Source organism: Patiria miniata, unplaced genomic scaffold (genome assembly GCF_015706575.1).
Source record: "Patiria miniata isolate m_02_andy unplaced genomic scaffold, ASM1570657v1 HiC_scaffold_18, whole genome shotgun sequence".
NCBI lineage: Eukaryota > Metazoa > Echinodermata > Asteroidea > Valvatida > Asterinidae > Patiria > Patiria miniata.
Window position 1 is genome coordinate 9,264,178 of NW_024037056.1, and position 21,758 is coordinate 9,285,935.

The window sequence follows — 21,758 nt, forward strand, 5'->3', positions numbered from 1 at the left end:
CGCTACGTTGACACGAAAAATAATGCAGCTGATGATCTGACGAGAGGGAAAAGTCTGCTGTCACTCAGTCAACCCTGCAGATGGCGAGACGGGCCACCATTCCTATCCGGAAGCCCTGATCTTTGGCCAGCCTTCCCACCTGCCCTAGCGGAGGATTCCTCGGAGCTGAAGAAATCCTCCTTCTGCGGTATAGTGACCGTGGAACTGGCTGACATCCCAGACCTGGAGAAGTACAAATCTATGGATGAGCTCATCGAGGCATCTAAGCAGCTCTGTGACGGGGCGGCGAAGGATGATGGTCCTGTTGAACTAACAGCTGATCAGCGAGCAGAAATTGAGCTTCACCTATTCCAACGAGCCCAGAAATCCAGTTTTCCCGAAGAGTGGGGTACCCTCAAGGATGGTAAGGAGCTCCCTCGAGGAAGTAGACTGCTGCAGCTCTCGCCAGAGTGGGATGGAGATGACCAAGTCATCAGAGTTGGGGGCCGGCTGCGTCATGCTGAAGGAATCCCGCTATTCACCAAGCATCCAATTGTGCTCGACCCTGCACATCCTGTAACTAAGCTCCTTATCCAGGACTTTGACAAGAGACTCATGCACTATGGTCCAGAACGTGTCCATGCCGAAATCAGAAGAAGATTCTGGATTCTGCGTGGTCGACAGGCTGTCCGCAAACATCAGCGTCAATGTTTTGACTGCCAGAGGTGGAGAGCCACTCCAAGTGTCCCTAAGATGGGGGATCTTCCTTCTGCCCGCCTCCGAATCCAGCAGCCACCATTCTACTCCACAGGCGTTGACTGCTTTGGGCCGATGACTGTCAAGATAGGCAGGCGAACAGAGAAGCGTTGGGGCATCATTTTCAAATGCATGACAACGAGAGCAGTGCATTTAGACCTACTTGAGAGTCTTGACACCGATGCCTTTCTGATGGCTTTCCGAAGATTCGCCTCCCGAAGGGGGAAGCCGTATGAGCTGCTGTCGGACTGCGGAACCAACTTCAAAGGGGGTGCTTCCGAGCTGAAGGAAGCCTTCTCAGCGATGAATCCAGCCCTACAGCAAGAGCTTGCCAAACACCAAGTAAGATTTCGTTTCAACCCTCCAAATGCCCCACATTTTGGAGGATTGTGGGAGAGAGAGATCAAGTCAGCCAAGTATGGCCTGCGAGTTGTCCTCAATGATCAGACGGTACCAGAGCAAGTCCTTCGCACCGTACTCATCGAGGTCGAAGGAATTCTCAACTCGAAGCCTCTTGGCTACACATCCTCAGACATTGCCGACATTGACCCTGTCACACCGAATGTCCTTCTGATGGGGCGCTACGACCCAGCTTTACCTCAAGTTGTCTATCCAGCCAAAGACCTGTTGGGCAGACGTCAGTGGAAGCATAGCCAAGTTCTTGCAGACCACTTCTGGACCAGATTCTCCAAGTTCTACCTACCTTCACTTCAGAGTCGTCAGAAGTGGCAAAGAGATGTGGTGGGTTTGTGCAAGAACGACGTCGTCATGATCATTGACCCGAATCTCACTCGGGCGCAGTGGCCTATCGGCAGAGTTATTGAAACCTTCCCTGGACCGGATGGTCGTGTCCGGAGTGCCGACGTGAGAGTCAGAAACAAGGTCTACACACGTCCTGTAGCTCGGCTGATTCAACTCCCTGAGATGAGCAACAACGATGAACTCAAGGACGCTCCGACCTCATAGGTTGATGAACAGTTGGATGGTTTCACAACATGCTTTCTTTTGTATTTATAAATTTGTTTCCCAAATTTAGGGGCGGCTGTGTCAGAAAGTAGTAGATGTATTGTTGTGCTGACCAACGCCCTCTTGTGGTTTGCATATTCATTTGGCTTACTGCTGGATAGCATGTAGGGCGCCCTCAATAATATCCTTTTTTCCAATCACATTTATGTCCGTTGAACTTCCGTTCCAGCGTTTGATCCAAACTTGACCTGTTTTCCCATTTACAACAAACCAGGTTGCCTAAAATCCCATTCCTAGTTATCCCATAATCATCCAAGATCATTCCTGTGCGTGATTTTGAATAAACCACGGGAAAATCTCACCGGGATAACTTTCAACCTCACGTTTTTTCACAGCGACAATAGAAGAAGCAGCTGCATCAGCATCAACAATGCAGAACCATCAACAGATGGAGCAGCAGCGGAAGCAGCAACTGAAACAGGAATATCATTAGCAGCAGCATCAACAGCAGCAACGACGCAGCGACAGCAGCAATACCAGAAACATCAATAGATGGAGCAGCAGCGGTAGAAGCAGCTGAAACAGGAATAGCATTAGCAGCAACAACAACAACAGCAACGACGCAGCGACAGCAGCAACAATACCAAAAACAGCAGCACTGGCAGGGTCCACATCAGCTGCATCAGCAGCAATAATGCAGAATCATCAATAAATGGAGCAGCAGCGGTGGAAGCAGCTGAAACAGGTATAGCATTATCAGCAGCAACAACAAAAGCAACGACGCAGCGACAGCAGCTGCGATACAACAAACAGCAGCACTAGCAGGAGTCAGCAGCAGTCGCACTAGCAGCAACTGCAAACAGCAGTAGCTGAAGTCAGCAGCAAGAACAGAAACAGCACAAGCACCAGCAGCACCAGCAGCAACAGCAGCAACAGCATCAAGAACAGCAACGCGGCAACAACGGCAGCTACAACAAATTCAAAGTAGCAGCAGCAACATCACTTTAAGCAATAGCAGCAACAGCAGATGTACTAACAGCTTCAGCATTTAATGTAATTGACTCACGGATCCTAGACACCAGGATAAACGACTGTTCTGAGCTCCAGTACAAAATGCACTGAGCGGACTTGCCTTAATTGGTTAGACGCGTGATAATGGGCATTAATCGCGAATTTTCCAGATGTGCCATTGTGTTGGGTTTTTGCATGACATCTTAAACGGAAATATTCATAAAACTGTAAGCAAAACTACTTCTTATTTAAGATATAAATGTTCCAAATTTTTAAAGAAATAAATACTTCAGGATATAACAAATGGTATTGTGCAGTTTTTGTCGTCATAGATGAAGTATTTACCCGGTAAATAACCGTCAAATTTCGAGGAGAATATCGTTTACCAAAATTTCTTTTTTGATGAGGCTTTTATTAAAAAGTTTTAGAGAGATGTGATGCCGAACCGATGAAACAAAAGCGACATTTCATTGTTCATCTTAAAGCTAAAGATATTGTGCTCGGCATTACCATGGTTATGTACGTAGTTATCACTTATCAGAATTCAATAATAAAGACCAAAAACGTAGACTCATGAATATTCAAAAATATAATTCGCTGGCTTGACAGACATCGAGGCCAGATCGGGCGCAGAGCCTTGCAAATCTGAAAGCCACCGCGCGCAGTGGTCTTTGTTGAAAAGTATTCATGGTATTTACCACCAGTACGGGCCGTTATCACGCGTCTAACCAGGAGTTGGGCCGTTCTGACCATACCCCCTTGTAGGGTGATGTTCCTTTCAGGACACATCACCCAACTATTTTCACAATAGAAAAACATCACCCCAGAAGAGAATCTTTAGAAAAAGGGATGATGGGAACACAATGCTATCACCCCACAATTCCGTCTGGCTGGAGCGTCCGAGTCGTTTATCCTGGTGTCTAGGATCCGTGATTGACTGACGTACCCGAAAGACATGACTGCATTCCACAGACCTGATACAATACCGATCAGTCCCAGATTATCAGGAACTCCATACCATCTGGTTGTTAACACGGACAAAGTGAAGAAAGAGTGAAACAATATCTCAAAGACTAAAAGCTTCCAGTCAGTGACAGTTTTGAGAGTAAATGTTAATGTTTTATATGCGCGTGGAGGAAGATGGCACTCAATGGTCCCGCATTTTTTATTTTGTACCATTCATGAAGAGGTACCTGGGCTCACATAATTTTTGGATGGTGTACTTAAATGGACAAAATGCGTGTACATTGTATACAATTCGATGAGACACACACACCATAGATAAATGGACTTACTTTGCTGTGATGAGCATGTCTGGCAATGTTGGGATAGTCATCATGGCTAGCATAATCGCGATAAATGGTAAAACCACACCAATTAAAACCACGGATCTGTAAAACAAAGAACTATATTAAACAAAACATTCTAATAAGTTAAATCACCACTCAGAATAACGACTCTGCAAGTATGTACAGTCGACTCTGGTTATAGGACGAGATTCCGGTTTAAACGAGCATATTTTGCAAGTTCCAACCACTGATCTCTATAAAGACTGGATAGCAGATAAAGAGCCGCACAATGAATTGACCTATCGCCGTTTGCGAGTTAGCTTCGTCCCTTAAACATCACTATGGAGTTTTCGTAAACTAAGTTTTTGCGCGAACCACGTCAGTGTGGGTTTAACGTTTGCGACCGCGCATGCGTGACGTGCGCGTGCTGCATGGTCAGTGTGCGACGAACGCATTTCAAACTCAAACCCTCACCGATGACTACGCGTTCGTGCACAAGATTGAGGGCGATGTGTTCCATCCAGTCTTACCAATGGAGATCAATGGTATCAGCTATCTATAGTCGTTATAATTATAGAGATCAGCAGTCCCAACCTATGTGTGCACTATGAGGGAAAACAAACTTAATACGATACGCGTTGACAAAATGAGAATTCGGTTAAGACGAACGCTTTTTCGGTCCCCTTGAGGGCAAATGCAGTTATTTATTCATTTCAACGAGCCTTTTGGGGACTGTTATTGAGAAACAATTATTTAATACTCACGGAGTAATGTTAAGGAGGGGAGAAGGCCCCAGTAAAAGGAAACCTATCACAGTGCCGAACGCTCCCAAAACCATTAGGGTTCTGGTGCACCCCTGCAATCAAAATTAATATATAAATTTATTTCAAAAATTGAACATTATTATCATTTTTGCCATGTTTGGAAAACATAAAATTCAATACCCATTTAATTTTTATTTTAACAGGCATTTATACATACATACATACAATTTTACATTATTCGTCTGCAGGTTTCAATCAACAAGAACTATTACATTGACAAGTTTAACAGGAATAAGTCGAATTCTGGTTTGATGTACAAGTGAGAAGTCACCTTTTTATCAACGATGTAACCCAACGGGATCGCAGAGAAGGCGTAGAAGGCTCCAAAGGCTGCGAACGTTAAGCTTCTGCCAACAACGCCATAACCAAGCTGTGAAGAAAATTCAAACCAACAACAGTGCTAAACATTGCCAACTGAGCCTAATGTCCTACTCTTACTGACTGACTGACTCAATGATTGACTCAATGACTCATTAGTGAGCCGGCAGTGCTATCGTATAGCATTACCCCGATGATCGGGATCAGTCACTTTGCTTGGTTGTTTTTACAATCCTGTGGTTTTTTTTACAATTAGCAAGTTTTCCCATGACGTGTTAACTTTACACCCAAATTATTATCTAAACACATTTGGTTTTGTATTTAGGGTATTTAGCCATTATCCCGTAACACATATCCGCCTCAAACACCTATACATTTGATGTATCATATAAGCTCGTTGGATTGGTCGTTATCTCGTAACCATAGCAACGTACCTGTTGAAGATGAGGCGACAATACTGGGTCCATTGATGAGAAACCGACCGTGCTTGTACAAAGGAAAAGTAACAGCACCCAAATAGCTGGTATCTTCAAAACTTGCACCATTGACCCACTTTCCTCATGTTCACTCGCTATCAAACAAAAGCGTGGTTTCACACTAATTGTCAGTGTTTTATTTATTTGGTATAAATCACTATTTGAAAAAAAAAGTATATTTATCCCTCGTTAAATTCATATGGACGAACCCGAACATAATTATAGACTCGTGCGATTGGTGATCGCTGTTGTATGTGCCGCGCCCGGTTGGTATACACAAAATTACCTTTGGCGAGACAAAACAATTTGCTGCTCGCGTGGGCGTGGTAATAGCACTGATCTCTATATAAAGACTGGATAGCGGATATGCATACAACATTCACACAGTAGACTTTGCATATTGACCAATTCGCCCCCGGTCTCACGAAGATGGCCGCGTATAATACGAACGTTCTACGCGTAAATACGCGCGCGTTGTATCAACAGTTGACGCGCATTTTGGTCACGTACACATATTACGATGTTCTAAAAAGGACACATTTCCGTAGTGATTATTATTTCAAAAACGCCGAAAAAGTGATTTGCGGCATTATAAAAGTAACCACGACGTAAGAAAAATTGTAGTAAACCGTGGTCAGTTGGTCAGTGGTGGTGGCCAAAATATAAGTCAAGTGAACCGCGACGTTACAAAAGAAATCATGCTGTCTATAAAGACGGCAACTTGTCCTTTGTAGATCACCAGCCGGTCTCACCAATATGGCGTCAAATTCGTACATTGTGCAGCTCTTTATTAGCTATCCAGTCTTTATATAGAGATCAGTGGGTAATAGGCGTGGCCATGGGGCGATACATGGACGTGGTTATTGGCGTGGTCATGGCGTCGTCGTGTCATGGCATCGTCGTGTGTGCATCCATATGATACTAAATGGCTATAAACAAATTATGATACTTAAATATTAAAATTAAACATCCTTGTAATTAAATTATCTGCATGGATAGCCGACTATATTAGAGGTAAAGTCACTTTCATTATTTCTTTTTCGATTCAACCTTACCATGATCGGGCATCAGGAAGTAATTGATTGCAAAACAGACCAAGACCAGCCCTCCAAGAACAAAGAACGGGAGCTTGAAACCGCCCGCCTGTTCAGAAACAAAACATGAATATTCATGATAGTTATTAACAAATTGCTCAACAACAAAACCACTCACACTGTCTTGGTTTGTTTTTCCCATCATGTTCGTGCTGATCATTTTTCTCTCATATTTTGGTATTTTAAACTATTTGTGAGTATCTTTCTGGGAAAGCTCCGAATAAATGAAAATACTCTTTTTTTCTTTTTCTTGTATGTTGCTTACTGTCTATTTATTAATCGTCATATTTATAAACTTAAGGTGAATCAACGATTATTGATACTTTGGTACATTGTCATTTTCACAAACTAACACTGATCTTAATTTCTTCAGTAAAAGGGTTTTTAATTAAATATGTGTGCAAGCCCACACGTATTATGGATGGATTAAATTCGTGTCAAACATTTCAAAGCGTTTTTCTCCGAAATGTATTTCTGCAATATGCTTGAGTCTTTAGTTCGTGAAAACCAAAAATCATTCTATTCCGCGTCAGTGTCCCATGTACTCGCGCACAACCGGGTGTTAATAGTGTGTGAAACCAAAATTGTAGATCACGCGGTTTTCACAAAGTAAACGCCTATTACTAAACCTCATGAATATTCATCAGGCAACCACGGCATTTCATTGCTTATAATTCCAGCAACTCAACCGTGTGACAGTTTTTACAATTTCCCCACGTCTCCGCACGCGTGCGTGACTCGCAAAAAACAGGGAGGTACTATCACACACCTGGGTGGCAGCCTTATACCAACGGTTTATGTGCGTACCATGGCGATCGATAAACATGGGTCTGTGATCAGAGAATGCCGACCCAGGCCTGCAAGATATACCTACTAGTCTATTACGGTATACATCAAAATGGCGACCGGCGGTGTTCGCTTTGCAATTTTTACTGAGGACAAATTGGCTGAAATTTTGGACAATTATAATAAATCCAGTGTTTTGTGTGAATATTAAAATAATGACACAATAACTTGTTATTCTGTTTGTCCCGTTAAATTAAAATAAATGTTAAAATTTATCCAAATAGTGTACAATCAAAAACCATGTTGTATTTGTATACCAGCGCATGAGTGTTAGCACGTGAAACGGTAATGACGAATTGATGATTAAAAACTGGCTTGCTGGTGCTGATGGCGATGATTGGGGTTGGTGGTGAAGTGATGGATAAGGTCAAAGTGGTGCGTGTGGACTTAGTGACGGTGGTGCACATTTTGGTGGTGATTGCTGGTTGTGAGTGAAAATGATGAGCTCTGGTGACTAGGGTTTCATTTAGTTGGGTGAAGTCCCAATTGATAATAGGCCTACTCACATTATAGATCAGTCCACCCATTGCAGGTCCAATTGCAAACGACATTCCGATGACACATTCTAACAAACTCTACGTTCGGAAGAGAGAGAACACTGTGGTAAAGAAGCCGTGATATCTGCAAAGATATACTGTTAAAGTGCTATAGTAAGATGATACATCACCATGTTAATACAGTGAAGGACACACCTATAGCGCGTAAAGTCCGCGTGGAAAATATGGGCACTGGGCCCAATTTCACGGCGCTGCTTAACAGTTAGCAGAAAAGTTGTGTTTAGCATAGGAGAAAAATGTGCTTACCTTAAGCACTATTTCACGGCGTGTGTGTGCTAACGGTCGCGCGTGCATGGAGATTCTATTGTTACGTCACTGAGTTAAGCAAATTTTTCCTCTGAAGTAAGCGTGCCTTTTGCTGTGTTTTTGCTTACGGTCTGCATGAAATAGACGGAAGCTCAGTTAGCAGAAAAACGTGTGCTTAGCAGCGCCGTGAAATTTAGCCCTGGTCGTGTATATCTTCATTGAAGATAAGAGCGCACGTGAGCGCGGCGGCTAATTAGTGGTGCACATTATATGATCGTGCGTAATAAATTGATCCATTTGAATCAATCGATCCATTAAGCCCCGCCCTGTGGTGCTTTGACCATTTTTATGACCAATTACACAACCGTGATTTAAGTCGGACACGCGGGAACAAAATGTCCGACCGTGGTGAGCACGCGCGTACGACGCGCGCGTGCTCCGTCATTTTTATGAATCATCGACTTGAAAAATAGTTTCGATTAATTAAGACTCGGTTTTATCACATTTGAAGGTCATTTTCGATAGCTTTTGTGGCGCAAACTTAAATAAATCCGACCCAAATACACAATACTATATGTTTTCTATAACGATCGCGGTGCGGCGAGCCCCACTCAATCCCACAATGCACTGCGGTAAACATTGCGTGACGTAATTAGTACAGAGGGTTATTGAGATGACCTATTGCCGTTTGCAAGTTAGCCACGCCCCTTAGACAACCCTATGGAATAAGTTTTGTTGGTCTCAATATTGCGCGGTCCGCATCCATTCGTACATGACTCCGTGCTCCGTGCACAAGTATCCCATCAACGGCCAGAAAAGGAGAGTTGGGGTGACCTAGACTGGTTCCCATGGGCGTCGCGAGGGGGGGGGGCAAGGGGGGCGCTTGCCCCCCCCCCCCTGGAAAAGCAAAAAAAAAAAAAAAAAAAAAGGAAGAAAAAAAAGAAGAAAAAAAAGAAAGAAAAAGAGGCGCGAAGTCATAGTGGTGTAAATTTAATGAGTTGGTTGGGGGGGGGGGGGCAAAATGTCCCTGCCCCCCTCTAAAACTGATACATCGAGCATTTGTTGGGAAATACAAGAATTTTTAGGTAAAAATATGTTTTGCCGCCCTCTAGAAAAATCCTGGCGACGCCCATGCTGGTTCCCGATCCATCCACTGCATATTTCGAATGTATCCAAAGTGATTGGGGCGGGGATTAGTTTCGGAGACAATCGCAAGTGAATTCTAACGTATTAACTTCGCGCGCGAACCAGTACAGTACGCGCACGGTGTGTGTCCCGTCCCGGTCTCAAAAGAGGTAATTATGCGCCCTCTTTTGTTGGCGTACGGAGCCCATAGTTCAGTCTACTTTTCTTTATCGTCTCGTTCCTTTTTTTCATCGTTGAGGGGGTACGATAAATGTACACTAAATCCTCACCATTGCAGCGCCGACATTTTCTGGAAAGGTGAAGCTGATGATGGCACCACTGGCAGTGTTACAGGCGGACGATCCAAGTCCCTCTAGGGTCCGTATGGCAAAACAGAATGCAGTAAAAGTCGCTCCAGGAGCCATATTCTCAAGAAAACTGCAAGCCAATTAAAAATCTGTTTTTTTCATGAATGGCACTCGCAAGCTACAGTCATTTTAAAAACAAAACTTTTCTTTCTTTTGTTCCAAAAGAAACTTCACATCACAAAATTGTTTCTTTTTTATGAATCTCTGTAAAAGCTATCCCAGTCCATCATTTGCAGATCTCCCAAAAGTAACTGACGTCATTATCGTTGAAAAAACATTCTCCGAAATCACTTGAATATACGGCTTGAGGAAGGATGGATGACTCGTATTTCATCAAAAAAGGGGAAGAAAATTATCTGAGTTTGATATCTGGCCTGAAAACAAGCCTTCTGTTTGCGGCTGACGTGCTGTAGGGTGCCCCCAGCGCGAGTTAATTGAATTCCAGCTCCTTCCAACCCCAAAATCACCCCCCCCTCCTTTTCGCTCAAATTTCAAAATTGCTGTATTCGGTTGACGGTCTATCGGTCTCTTCCGATTTGGGAGCAAATCATCATGGAAGACAAATGCGATGATCATCGAGCCTCTCGGGCGAGTTCAAGGGTCACTCGCTCATCTTCATCATTGAGTGAAGTAGCCAGAGCCCGTGCCAAAGTGGAGGCGGCGAGAGTCCGTGCCAAAGTGGAGGCGGCGAGAGTCCGTGCATCTTTTGCTGAAGAAGAGGCAAAAATGAAGTTGCAAAGAGCCAAACTAGATGCAGAGTTGGGACTGCTGGGCCTCCAAAGAGAGGCAGCAGCAACCTTGGCTCAAGCCGAGGCATTGAAAGCAGCCATGGAGTTGAAAACTGGATTGTCGGTCATCTAAATAAGCACACCACTTCCTCCAGTAGACATCGCTCAGCGCAAGAAAGACTACATTCAGCAACAAGCTAGATTTCAAACCGGTTTTTCGTCAATGCCAAGCCTCGAACCTGCTTACAACAGACCCCTCTTCACTGCATCCTGCCAATGCTGCAGTCACATGTCGTCCTTTGCAATGCAGTTCGCGACGTCAGTGGGAAACCGGACATGTCCCAATTCCCCCAGAAGACCCCTGCAGGAGACCAAGGTTACGACTTTGCCAAGTATCTTGCACTCCTTGAGTTTAATTGTCAACACAGGAGTCACATATTTCGATGATCGACCCGCGATCATCATTTCACAATGCGACAAAGGACCTGGGTGTAACACCAAGCGAAGAGCTCGACCTACTAGTGTAAGGGCTTGGGAAACAGTCACAGACAGCGTCAAAAGAATCCGCGCCGTGCACATTTATAAACGACCCGACAACAGCTCTGAAGAAGTCATGGGAACGGTTGAAAGAGCAATACGTAGCACCAGAGTTCATCGAAAGCGCCTTCTTTCGCAGACTGGAAGGTTTTCCACGCATCAACAGCAGAGATCCTCTCAAGTTGAGACAGCTTGGTAATCTGCTCATGGAGGTCCAGTGCGCAATTAAGGAGGACGGATACTTACCTGGTCTTAGCTATCTGGACACGGCACGTGGTGTCAATCCCATAGTTGAGAAATTACCACATGGCCTACAGGAGAGATGGATCACCAAGGAATCAAGGTACAAAAAACCCCACAATGCCTGCTTTCCCCTATTCTCCTTCTTTGCTGGATTCATCTGCTCAGAAATGATCAGAAATCCAGAAATGATCCAAGTTTCACCATCTCCAGCAACAACAGTGGCGTGAGAGCAGAGAAACCCACCACTAGAAACACTATTATGAGAGCACCAATATCCGTACACATTACAGATGTCTCCACAGTGGCTGAATCGAGTGCAGACTCTTATGCAAAGAAGAGCGATCCCGCTAAAAGCTTCCCCATCCATCAAAAACTTCATCCCCTCAAGAAATGCAGGGCTTTCAGAGCAAAGCCCATAGAGGAGCAAAGGGCCTTCCTCAGTCAGAGAAAATTGAATTTGGTTCAAGTGCTACGCATCATCCTATCGTCTTGCAAAGGACTGCATTATTCCACTGACATGCAACAGTGATCATCACAGCACGGCCATGCATTCTGGTCCAGCTCCCTGGACACTGAAGGCCTCCACCCCTACACCACAGCATGGCGGGGAGGAGGAATTTGCCTAATCCAGCCCACCTGTTTTCAACTCACAATGCACAGAGGTATGCGATGAGGGCCTACGCCAAAATATGCCTGGTGAAAGTGCACCCACAGAAACAACCTGAAAGTGCTGTCGAGATGTACGCAATAATTGCTGCCCATCACCCTATTCCCTAAGAACCTGTGCAGGAGTCATATCTGAAATGACTGGGAGGAAAGCTGATGGTTTCCAGATTGAAGCTGCGAATTGAGGAGTAAGCCTGCATGCATCTCCCCCTCTCATCGAGTGCAACAAGATCCTAAAAAAAAAGAGCAGAAATCCAAACACCTGACGTAGCCTTTCAAGACGCCCACCTGAAGTATAGCACCAAACATCCCCAAGTTGGACTTGCATGACCATGAATCCTCGTTAAAAGTAAAACCCGGATTGAGCTGTTATATCAGGGTGTTCGTATCTCCGGATTTTTTCTCCTTTGGGCAGTTTTAGCACCTGAATGCCTTCCACCAGCAGGGGACTGATTAGTACCGCTTGACTGAACGACTTGCCAGCATGCCTGAATCGATCCTCAGTGGCCTACACGCACCTAGATTTTAGGCTGGGTTTTGGTCGGTGAAGTTTGACTGGGGATGCACAAGTGCCAACTGTGAACAGCTCCAGAACCCACGTTCTTAACAGTGGACGCCCCTCTTTTTTTGGCTCCATGCAAGAATCACGTGTGCCTAAGATAGAAGGTGACTCACGTACAGCGGGGAGCAGCAGGATGTTTCATCCCGGACACTCATCAACCCTGTCAGAAGACCAGCTGATGACAACCAGACAGCTCTCTCCATTGAAGACACAATTTTTTATATAGATTATGGATGGAGAGTTCAAGAAAGATGACACAAACAGCTGGGTAGCTCCACTGCCATTCTTGGTTGGTTCTTGGTTGGTTGGTTCTTCTCCTAAATACTCCACGTGGGAGTTTATACAGGAGGCCAGAAATACCGGGGCAAACCCCTTCTCTTAGCGATAAGTGTAACTGGGTTCTTTTAAGTGCATTTTCACAACACACGGGACCTACGGCTTAACGTCCCATCCGAAGGACGAAGCAATAATGGTTAAGTGCCTTGCTTAAGAGCACAAGTGTCCGCCTGCGGGCTTGAACCCACGTCACTGTTGCCTCTGAAACACCAGAACGTGAGTTCGGTGTTCTTAACCGCTAGGCCATGACACTCCACATTCAGAATGCCCAGGCATCATATTCCAAACAACCGGGAGCATGCTCTCGCCCGTCTGTTATCTCTACTACGCAGCTAGAAGCCAGAGATGAACAAGCAGTTTATTGGCTTCATTAAAAAGATGATCAAAAACGACCATGCTGAATTAGCTCCTCCTTTGAGAACCGGAGAGGAGTGTTGGTACCATCCTTTGGAGTATACCATCCACATAAACCCAGCAAAATTAGTCTTTGACTCGAGTCCTCAACATAATGGAGACTCCCTCAATGATGTTCTACTCACCGGTTCAGACCTAAACAATAGCCTGCTTGGAGTTCTAATAGGAAAGAACCTGTAGCGATTATAGCTGACATCAAGCAAATGTTCTACTCATTTGTTGTGAGAGAAGACCACCGCAACTACCTAAGATTCATGTGGTATACAGAGACAACGACACCACAAAGGATGTCATTGATTACCGCATGAAAGTGCACGTCTTCGGAAACTGTTTATCCCCTGCGGTAGTGCCATATACGGTCTGAGGCGAGCTGCGCAAGCAGGTAAACAAGAAAATGGTGAAGAGCCAGTGGCGACAAGTGCAGAGTCTCGCAAGCAAGTTCTGGTCCCGCTGGAGCCACGAGTATCTCCCCACCTTTCAGGGTCGGAGAAAGTGGACGGAAACTCGTGGAATCCTTCAAGAGGGAGACCTGGTGCTCTTGAAAGACAAGCATCTTGCCCGCAACGAGTGGGCCTTGGCGCTGTAGTTACTTCAACCTGCGCAGGAGACGATGGGAAGGTCCGCACCTTAGAGGTGAAGGTCACCGCGCAAGGTACCACCAAGTGTGAGACCCATCGCAGAAGTCGTAGACGAACTTTGTGTATATATGTTCCCGTAGTAGTGACATCTTAAAGACTTTAAGTGGGGGGTGTTCTGGACCGTTTGTCCAGTTTTCTGAAATAGCGACCTGTGTTGATCACTTCATAATTATAGCCAGTTTTTCTAACATGTTCATGTAACGTTTGATGACAAATTTATGCAAGTTTCCCGCATTTTGCAACTCATTTATTGACACCCGATCAACTGCCGTCCCTGCATGTAGTCACATGTAAAAGCACTGTCTGTAAGTTTATGTCATGCACTATATGCAGCTAAATTAGAGGTATGTTAGGGTTATTTTCGGACTCAGACTTTATGAAAACAAACTGTCTATGTCGCTCGGCCATATCGAAAGTAACATAGACACATGATTTACATGTACACATCTGAGTTTTATTTTTGCTTAGATTTATTTTGCTAGGTATTATCTTTTATTCAAAGGGTCGATATAATCATTGACATATATTACCACTGCTTTTCTTTATTATTGCATGTTATGAGATTAACGATTATGTGGTGTTAATCAACTTTGAATTGTGCACTAAGCGCTCATAGCCTTATGAGCCACAATACTTATTGCAGTTTTCTACTTCTTGTTACACAGTTTCATTCCTTTTTGTCACTGCCGATTAAACGTGGAGCTTGGACGCTACTTCCTGACTCCCTCGTCGTTCTTTGATAGGAGTTTGGCTGGCTGTCTAAATTTGGTTCGATACACCTAAAAGAGAACAGTACATTATATTCCCTACAACTAACAACTTACCCGAACAATAAATTGCAACCGCCGGTAACAAACGCTCCCGCCAGAAATACAAAACGGGCACCAAAAAGCGGCAGCTATATAAGAAAAACGAAAGAGAGACCAGTGAGGATAATAAGTCAAGTTACTAATAATAATAAGTTCCTAATGACGGGAAAAATTGAGGAACCAGAACCACTGAAACCAAAACCAAAACCAAGACCAAGACAAAAAACAAGACAAAAACCAGACCAAGACAAAGACTAAAAACAAGACCAAGACAAAGACAAAGACCAACGCAGAGGCCAATGACCAAGACTAAGACCAGCACAAGTACCAAGACCAAGACCAAATATAATCTTTACATATTTTAAACAAGAAAATATGTAAATACATGTAAATAAATGTAAAAAAAAAACTCTCACAACTTTGCCAAAGATGGGCGCACTTATTCCAGACGCGACGGAAAAGCTGCTGAACACAAGGCCGACGACCGTTGGTGACATTCCTTTCGCTGCAGCCTGCAAAAATGTTGGGAGAAATGGTTCAATGACAGAAAATCAGATTGTTTCTATTATGATCGCAATTCATCAAATATTAAATTTAAAGAGCAATGATTTTACCATATTACTGGGGAAAAAAAACTCCAAAGTTTCTGAAAAAGTTTTTTGGCAAAAAAGCGTTGCCTTACCACATTGTATGATCAACGGCACCTTTTAAATTGGATAAACCTGTTACAAAGGGCGCCCTCGCCAAGAACAGGGCTTTTTTCCTCCTTGATACTCACGAGTACGCACCTTAAAATATATTTAATTACACCAAGAAAAGCAACTCTCACTGATGGCGCTGAGGGAGTAAAAGAACCCTTCCAATAGGCATAATTCCTGAACAAATGAGGGCGCTGTTTAGTCCATTTGGGGGTAAAACAGACGTAAGTAATCGTGTAGTTTGGGACACCTCTAATATTTTACAGCTTCCGTTCATTAATCATAACCAATCGATCTTTCCACAAAATTAGGTATAAGATGATATTAAAAATGGCATCTATTTAGCGAATTATTAAGATGATTGCAAACACAAAACATGAGTTTTCCCGCTTGTATCATCGCCAAATGTTGAGGTATTTTGTCCCAAAACATAAATTCTGTTATAATTCTGTTATGGAACGGCCGGGGTCCTTAGCTACACGATTACCTAAACGTGTAACCAAGGTTGACGTAAGTTTACATATTGCTACAACTGTAAAATCAATTTCGTACAATTTTGAATTTTATAAATTTAAGTACAGCTACCTATAGACCTTTCTTTTCTTTGTAAACAGTGAGCGCCATTTTGTATGTGCTGCCTCAAGGCATAAATTGAAGCCGCGATAGGCAACAGATTTTGCAAAAAAGTGCATAAATTTACACCCTGATCATGTAAGAAAGGGTAAGTTTTTGTAGCGTTTGTTTTTTATTTTGTATTTTAAACAATGACTTCTGTATTTGAAAACATAAACAACTATTCTTTATTTTTGAAAAGTTGACCTTCCATAGTTTGCCAACCTGTGGTTGGCAAAACATGCAAACCAAAGAAAGGTCTATACTACTGCATTGAAAACTACTACCCAGAAAATGGTGGAATAGCGCCCTCATTCGCCCCAAAATATGACCAGTTATTTTTCATGCAGATTTCACCCACCTCTGTCGGAAAAAAGACTGCAATGACGGAGTAGGTGGACCAAGTTGAGAGCGAGGTCAGAGCCACGCTAAGAAAGGTGATCTTCTGGTGGAAAGTGAACTTTGACGTCGGAGCGGCAGCAGAATCACCCTCACTTGCAGCTGGGTTGCTTTTGATTGTAGGCGTGTCATCGACTACTGTCTCTTGCCATTGGTTCTTCTCCATCACCAGAGTGTTATCGTTGGACGCGGTGGGCGTGGCCTCTAGGTTGGACTTTCCTGATAGGCTGATTTCGTCGTGGTCCATGTCTTATTCATAAACACCCTCTTGTGATAATACCAGCTTGATGTTTGTCATTCTGTTCCTGAAACAAGTCAAAGTAACACACACATTGTCTGATTATAATTGTTTCTGTGATTAAAACCATACTGACGTCTTTCTTTTGCAGGGGGCAATATTTGACACACTGAGAGATAAAACAGAGCGCCGTCGTGCATATTACATTCCGTAGCTTTGCCAAAGTCTGGGTGCTAGACGGCTGGGCGCCAGACTATATAGCCTAAATAGAGTGTAACATATGGCGTAAAAATCGTGGCGATTTTTTTTTTTTCAAAATCAAATTAGACCAGCGTAATTATTGCCTTTAGTTAAACAAAACTACCTTCTATAGTGAATTACAAAAGTTGAAGTAGTGTGGTCCTATTATTCAGCTATGCATGTACCTGTTAGTATCATGAGGAATCTCATGTAGGCCCCTATCTTATCTAAAAGCCGTGAGAAAAAAAGATAGCCCCGTTTGGACCTCTTGAAATTGACCGTCATATATCGAGTCAAGACTGGGACCTCGAGTGCTAAACCCCCCCCCCCAAAAAAAAAAAAAAAAAAAAAAAAAATGCAAATGATATCAGGCTAACTTTACTCACTCTTTGTTTCGCCAGCAAAATTCTCCAAAGTTTTCGTAGGGCAAAGAAAAGGTCCTCAGTATTTCACCAACCAAGTTTGAAGACTCAATTTAAATTTAAGTCAGATTTTTCTTCCATATTTTGCACATGAAAGGCTAAAAACTAGACATGTACATGTCCAACCATGGTCCAACTGTTTGGAAAGACTGACCTCTTCATTCATTGCCTTTAGTCTGGTGACTGACTATAGAGAAATGTGCTGAAAGAAAGACTAGTACCAGACATGTCAGATGTTTCTTTTGGCACAGTTGATTGATGCAGTACTGAGGGGTTGTTTCAGGTGCCAGTCTATTTTTCTGTATTGCATGTTTTCAATACCTTAGTTTTGGGACTCTCATACACAGTATTTTCGGCCTAACTTGGTTTGAATGGGGTTTATAACACATTATACGTTATGCACTCCTTTTTATACGCGTGAGAGTATGATACTTTTTTTTTGCTAGGAAGGAGTCTGATGAAGCTATTTGCTCCGGTCTGCAAGTTTATCATCTGGGGTCATGTACAATGCAATGCTGCCAATCCGCCTCCAATAACAAGTTCAATAATATAGAGCCCACAAATCGAAAAGCGTACTTCTAACAGCTAGCAGTTTTGCACCGACAACGGATGGATTTTGTCTGTGAGATATACAAATCTCTACTTACCACGAATCGTCAGATAATTATAGCCGAAATGTTAAACACTATACCAAAAGGTCCTGCAACCATTAAATGACTACTTCTAAAACTCGATCAGTTGACGTCGCCGTTGCGGTTTAATTAAAGTCCATAGTTCTTATGCTGGAAAGATGCATTGAACCACGCCACGATCAGCGCCATTCAGTTTACATGTCAATTAGCCCAAGCTTGAGATGGTGGACAGAATAGGAGGGCGGTTTTATAAATACAGTAGACTACCTAAACCAGGCAGTGCCTTCTATACTTCTTACGCTGGAAAGATGCACTGAACCATGCCACGATCAGCGCCATTCAATTTACATTTCAATTATCCCAAGCTTGAGATGGTAAACAGAATAGGAGGGCGGTTTTATAAATACAGTAGACTACTTAAACCAAGTAGCGCCTTCTTATCGTGTCCGCCTTAATAATAGGCTAATGATTGGCCGCAATTCTCACTGTAAATGTGCCCCCCTCAAAAAAATCTAACGGACTGCAGCCAATCTTTGGGCACTACTAGCCCAGATATTCCTCCCACGCCTGCTTCCTTTGTATGTAGGCTGAATCATTATACAATGTATATGTCGGCTGGGTCCCATTCATTCTCTAAGGGGTAAGATGAGCGATATTGAAACCAAAAAAGAAACCAAAAAATTCATTAGTCGCCTTTCGAAAACAGCCTTAACTACATCATTTTGTGACATTCTACTCTAAATACTCAACCAACTAGATCGACACACCAGGCGAGTAAACCCCACTTGAGCTCCATCACCATTCAACTGATTTTTTCTTTCTTTTCTTTGCTGTTCCCGCCTATATATGCTCAATTAAAATATTATTATTATAATTTGCAGCTTACTAAACTTTTCTGTGTTGTTGTTCATGTAAATGTCAGTTCACATTGTATTCCTTGGCATCTGGTGTTTTGATAGTAATGTCCCAGGTTTTGACACTGTTACATGCCTTGAATATTTAATAAAGACATGAATTAATAAAAATTCAGCAATATCCGTATTGCTTTGATATCAACTAAAATGTAAATGATGAGTTTGGAGTTGTGATTTATGTGTTAAGTATAGATAAGGCCAAAAAAAAAAGTCTCCGGTTTCTGGTATGGAGCTTGCCCAAAAAGTGGTGCGGCGACGCGGCTTTTTTTTTTTTTTACCTGACTTTTTTGCTTCAAATGTGTGCTGATGACTGCAAATGGTGTCCGACTAAACTTAGTGCAAATATATGGGAGTCCAGAGAGGCCACATAAAGCTTAAATATTCCAGTCAAACCAGTGAGTTTGGCGGTTTTTGGATATCATCTTTCATTAAAAAAAAAACTTTTTCATTTTGCCGACGCGCATGGCTACGGCGACGCGCGCGCATACTAGAAACCGGAGACTTTTTTTTTTTGGCCTAAGACAATTTTTTTTACTGCATACATTATTTCACTTCGCGATAGCTGTATAAATGAACGTAAAATGTATATCGATCGGCTCTGGGGGCCTGATTCACGAGGAAAACATGTTCGAACGTGTACCCTGCATTTATTGTAAAAATTGTAATCTGTTGTATAGGATGGTGCCTGACTATATTATTGCAGTGCGGTCCAAGCCTCACTTTCAATTTTATTTTATAATGTGGCCTGTTTAAAAGTATCCAAAAGGATCGAGCAGACTGGTATTGATTTTTAATGGACTTTAATTCCATTGCTTTCATTTCTACTCGCAAATCCCTTAAATAAAGAGCTTACCTCGCTTTCAGTTAAATAAAAAATATTTCTTTTTAAATCTTGAAATGGGGGAAAAAAAACCCCCCAAAAAACGCCTGACAAAATCTCAACCCTGACATCAGACTGGGACCTTGTGTGCAGAAAAACACGCAAAAACAAAATCAGTCAGAAATTTGAAGCCTGTAAAGACTAGACTGGTACATGTCCAACTTTTTGTAAAGATTTACCCTTCAGTATTCTCGTGACATGATTATGGGAAATGTGTAGACATGCATAGAGACTACAATCCTGGCCAAATAACCCCCCAGCCCCCGCTCAATGATGTCTCTCATTGCGCGGTGTGTGCTCCATCAGCTGGAGAGAACAACATTGACCGGGGAGCGGGGGAGTGGGTAACCGTGAAAGGCTAAGGTTATTTCCAAGTGTCCCAACCATTTTGGCCGGGATTGTAGGTACCAGATGTTTCTTTTAACCATGTTGACATAGTTTATTGATGCAGTACTAAAGCGGTACTTGACTGGTTGTGTCATGTGCCAGTCTATTTTCTGGTGTTGCATATTTTTACTCTCTTACGTTTTGGGACTCTCGTTTGTTGACTAGAACGCCCTTATCTATCTACGCTTGTGGACCAGTAACAACTATAGCCCCCAGTGATAATTACGCCCATACGCTTAAAAAACACATGAAAAATACTCAGGACTCTCCAAGGTGTTTGAGACACACATTAATTAAATCTAACTTCATCGTCTTTCATTTTCAGTTCACTTTTTTTGAGGTAAACCTGCGACTGTGAGAACAAAATTCCATCCAAAGAGGATTAACCCCTAAAAGAAGTCCTGAACCCCATCGCCATTGAAAAAGGATGGCTTGGCTCCATTGCAAGAAGGAGCAGTTTAAGTGCCTACGATGAATTTTCACTCAAATTTCACAGAAATACAAGGTCCAGGTCTTCCTCACGGCTTCCAACCTTCTTTTTTTTTTTACAAACCGTCAAGCTCATGGCCCACAAAATAATGTGTAATACCGAAAACTTTGAAGGCATGCACATCGTGATATACAGGCGTAGGTAATTTCGGGCATATTCCACTGCATCCCTATATAAGTCCTGAGAAAAAAATTACCCCGTTTTCAGTTCTTTACCTAGTGAATATAATGAAAATACATATATTTACCAGCTTTTGGTATAAGATCAAAAGCTGATCGTCAGTTTTTTCGGTAAAGATATATATTTCTGTACTTACCGCAAATGGCTATACGGCTGACTTGTTATGCCCTATTCCAAAAGGTCCTGCCAGTTCTGGGTACAATAAGCCATTTGCGAGTAACCTATACCCTTTGGGATTTACATTTGAAAAACGTCTGGTACAATGACTTGCTCAGAATGCTTGGCACATTTTAACCTCGAATTCTCCAGACCAAAGACACTGTTGCTTATCACAAGATTCGGGGCAAGCTCTTGCATAGTTACGTAAGAGACGCTCAGCACCAATACATCGTTCACAATGGTTGAGAATGGCACAAAGACACCAGACCATGCCGGAGCTGGGGGTTGCTAGCATAAGGCTCGCCCCGAATAACGTGATATAGTAACAGTCTCTTTGGTCGGGAGAATGCTAGGTTAAAACGTGCAAAGCATTGTATTAAGTCAGCGTTCCAGATTTTATTCAAATTTAACTCGCAAATGGCTTATTGCAGAATACCCCGCCACTCGATCTATCCATGTAGCCGGCCACGAGGTCACGGTTGGTTGACCTCAATACACATTCTCAGCGCTACTTGTATGTACTATGCGTCATGCTCCATTGCACTCCCACTTCGTAACCGCGTAGCCGCCAAAAGGGTGGTCGGTTTGGACCTTGATTTTTTTCAGCAACTCCCATTCCTTTTGTGTTGCTTTGTTCTCAAGCAAATTCAAGGGACTCCCACTCCGTATCTGCGAAGCCGCCAACAGGGTGGTTGGTTTGGACTTAAAAATTTTTTTTC

General features: G+C 43.1%; 1 protein-coding gene across 8 annotated transcripts in view; it reads right to left on the minus strand.

Annotated features, from left to right (window-relative positions):
* The window catches only part of LOC119724528 (MFS-type transporter SLC18B1-like), a 29,175-nt gene extending 8,047 nt beyond the window's left edge, over positions 1 to 21,128 (minus strand). Inside the window, exons 1-12 of one of the 8 annotated variants that reach the window (XR_005270650.1) lie at positions 21,017 to 21,128; positions 16,460 to 16,802; positions 15,205 to 15,300; positions 14,804 to 14,877; positions 9,778 to 9,925; positions 8,066 to 8,134; positions 6,675 to 6,762; positions 5,578 to 5,714; positions 5,097 to 5,195; positions 4,766 to 4,857; positions 4,008 to 4,103; positions 3,586 to 3,733 (exon numbers count right to left, since the gene is read on the minus strand). Coding sequence is in view for 7 of the 8 variants with exons in the window: in XM_038195622.1 (XP_038051550.1) it covers positions 3,659 to 3,733; positions 4,008 to 4,103; positions 4,766 to 4,857; positions 5,097 to 5,195; positions 5,578 to 5,714; positions 6,675 to 6,762; positions 8,066 to 8,134; positions 9,778 to 9,925; positions 14,804 to 14,877; positions 15,205 to 15,300; positions 16,460 to 16,744 (1,259 nt within the window). In the remaining variant the exon portion in view is untranslated. Of the gene's footprint in view, positions 1 to 3,585; positions 3,734 to 4,007; positions 4,104 to 4,765; positions 4,858 to 5,096; positions 5,196 to 5,577; positions 5,715 to 6,674; positions 6,763 to 8,065; positions 8,135 to 9,777; positions 9,926 to 14,803; positions 14,878 to 15,204; positions 15,301 to 16,459; positions 16,803 to 18,044; positions 18,405 to 21,016 lie in introns of those variants that run through there. The other 7 variants (XM_038195622.1, XM_038195624.1, XM_038195620.1 and 4 more) reach the window with 7 other exon arrangements.
* Between the last annotated feature and the right edge of the window lie 630 nt (positions 21,129 to 21,758).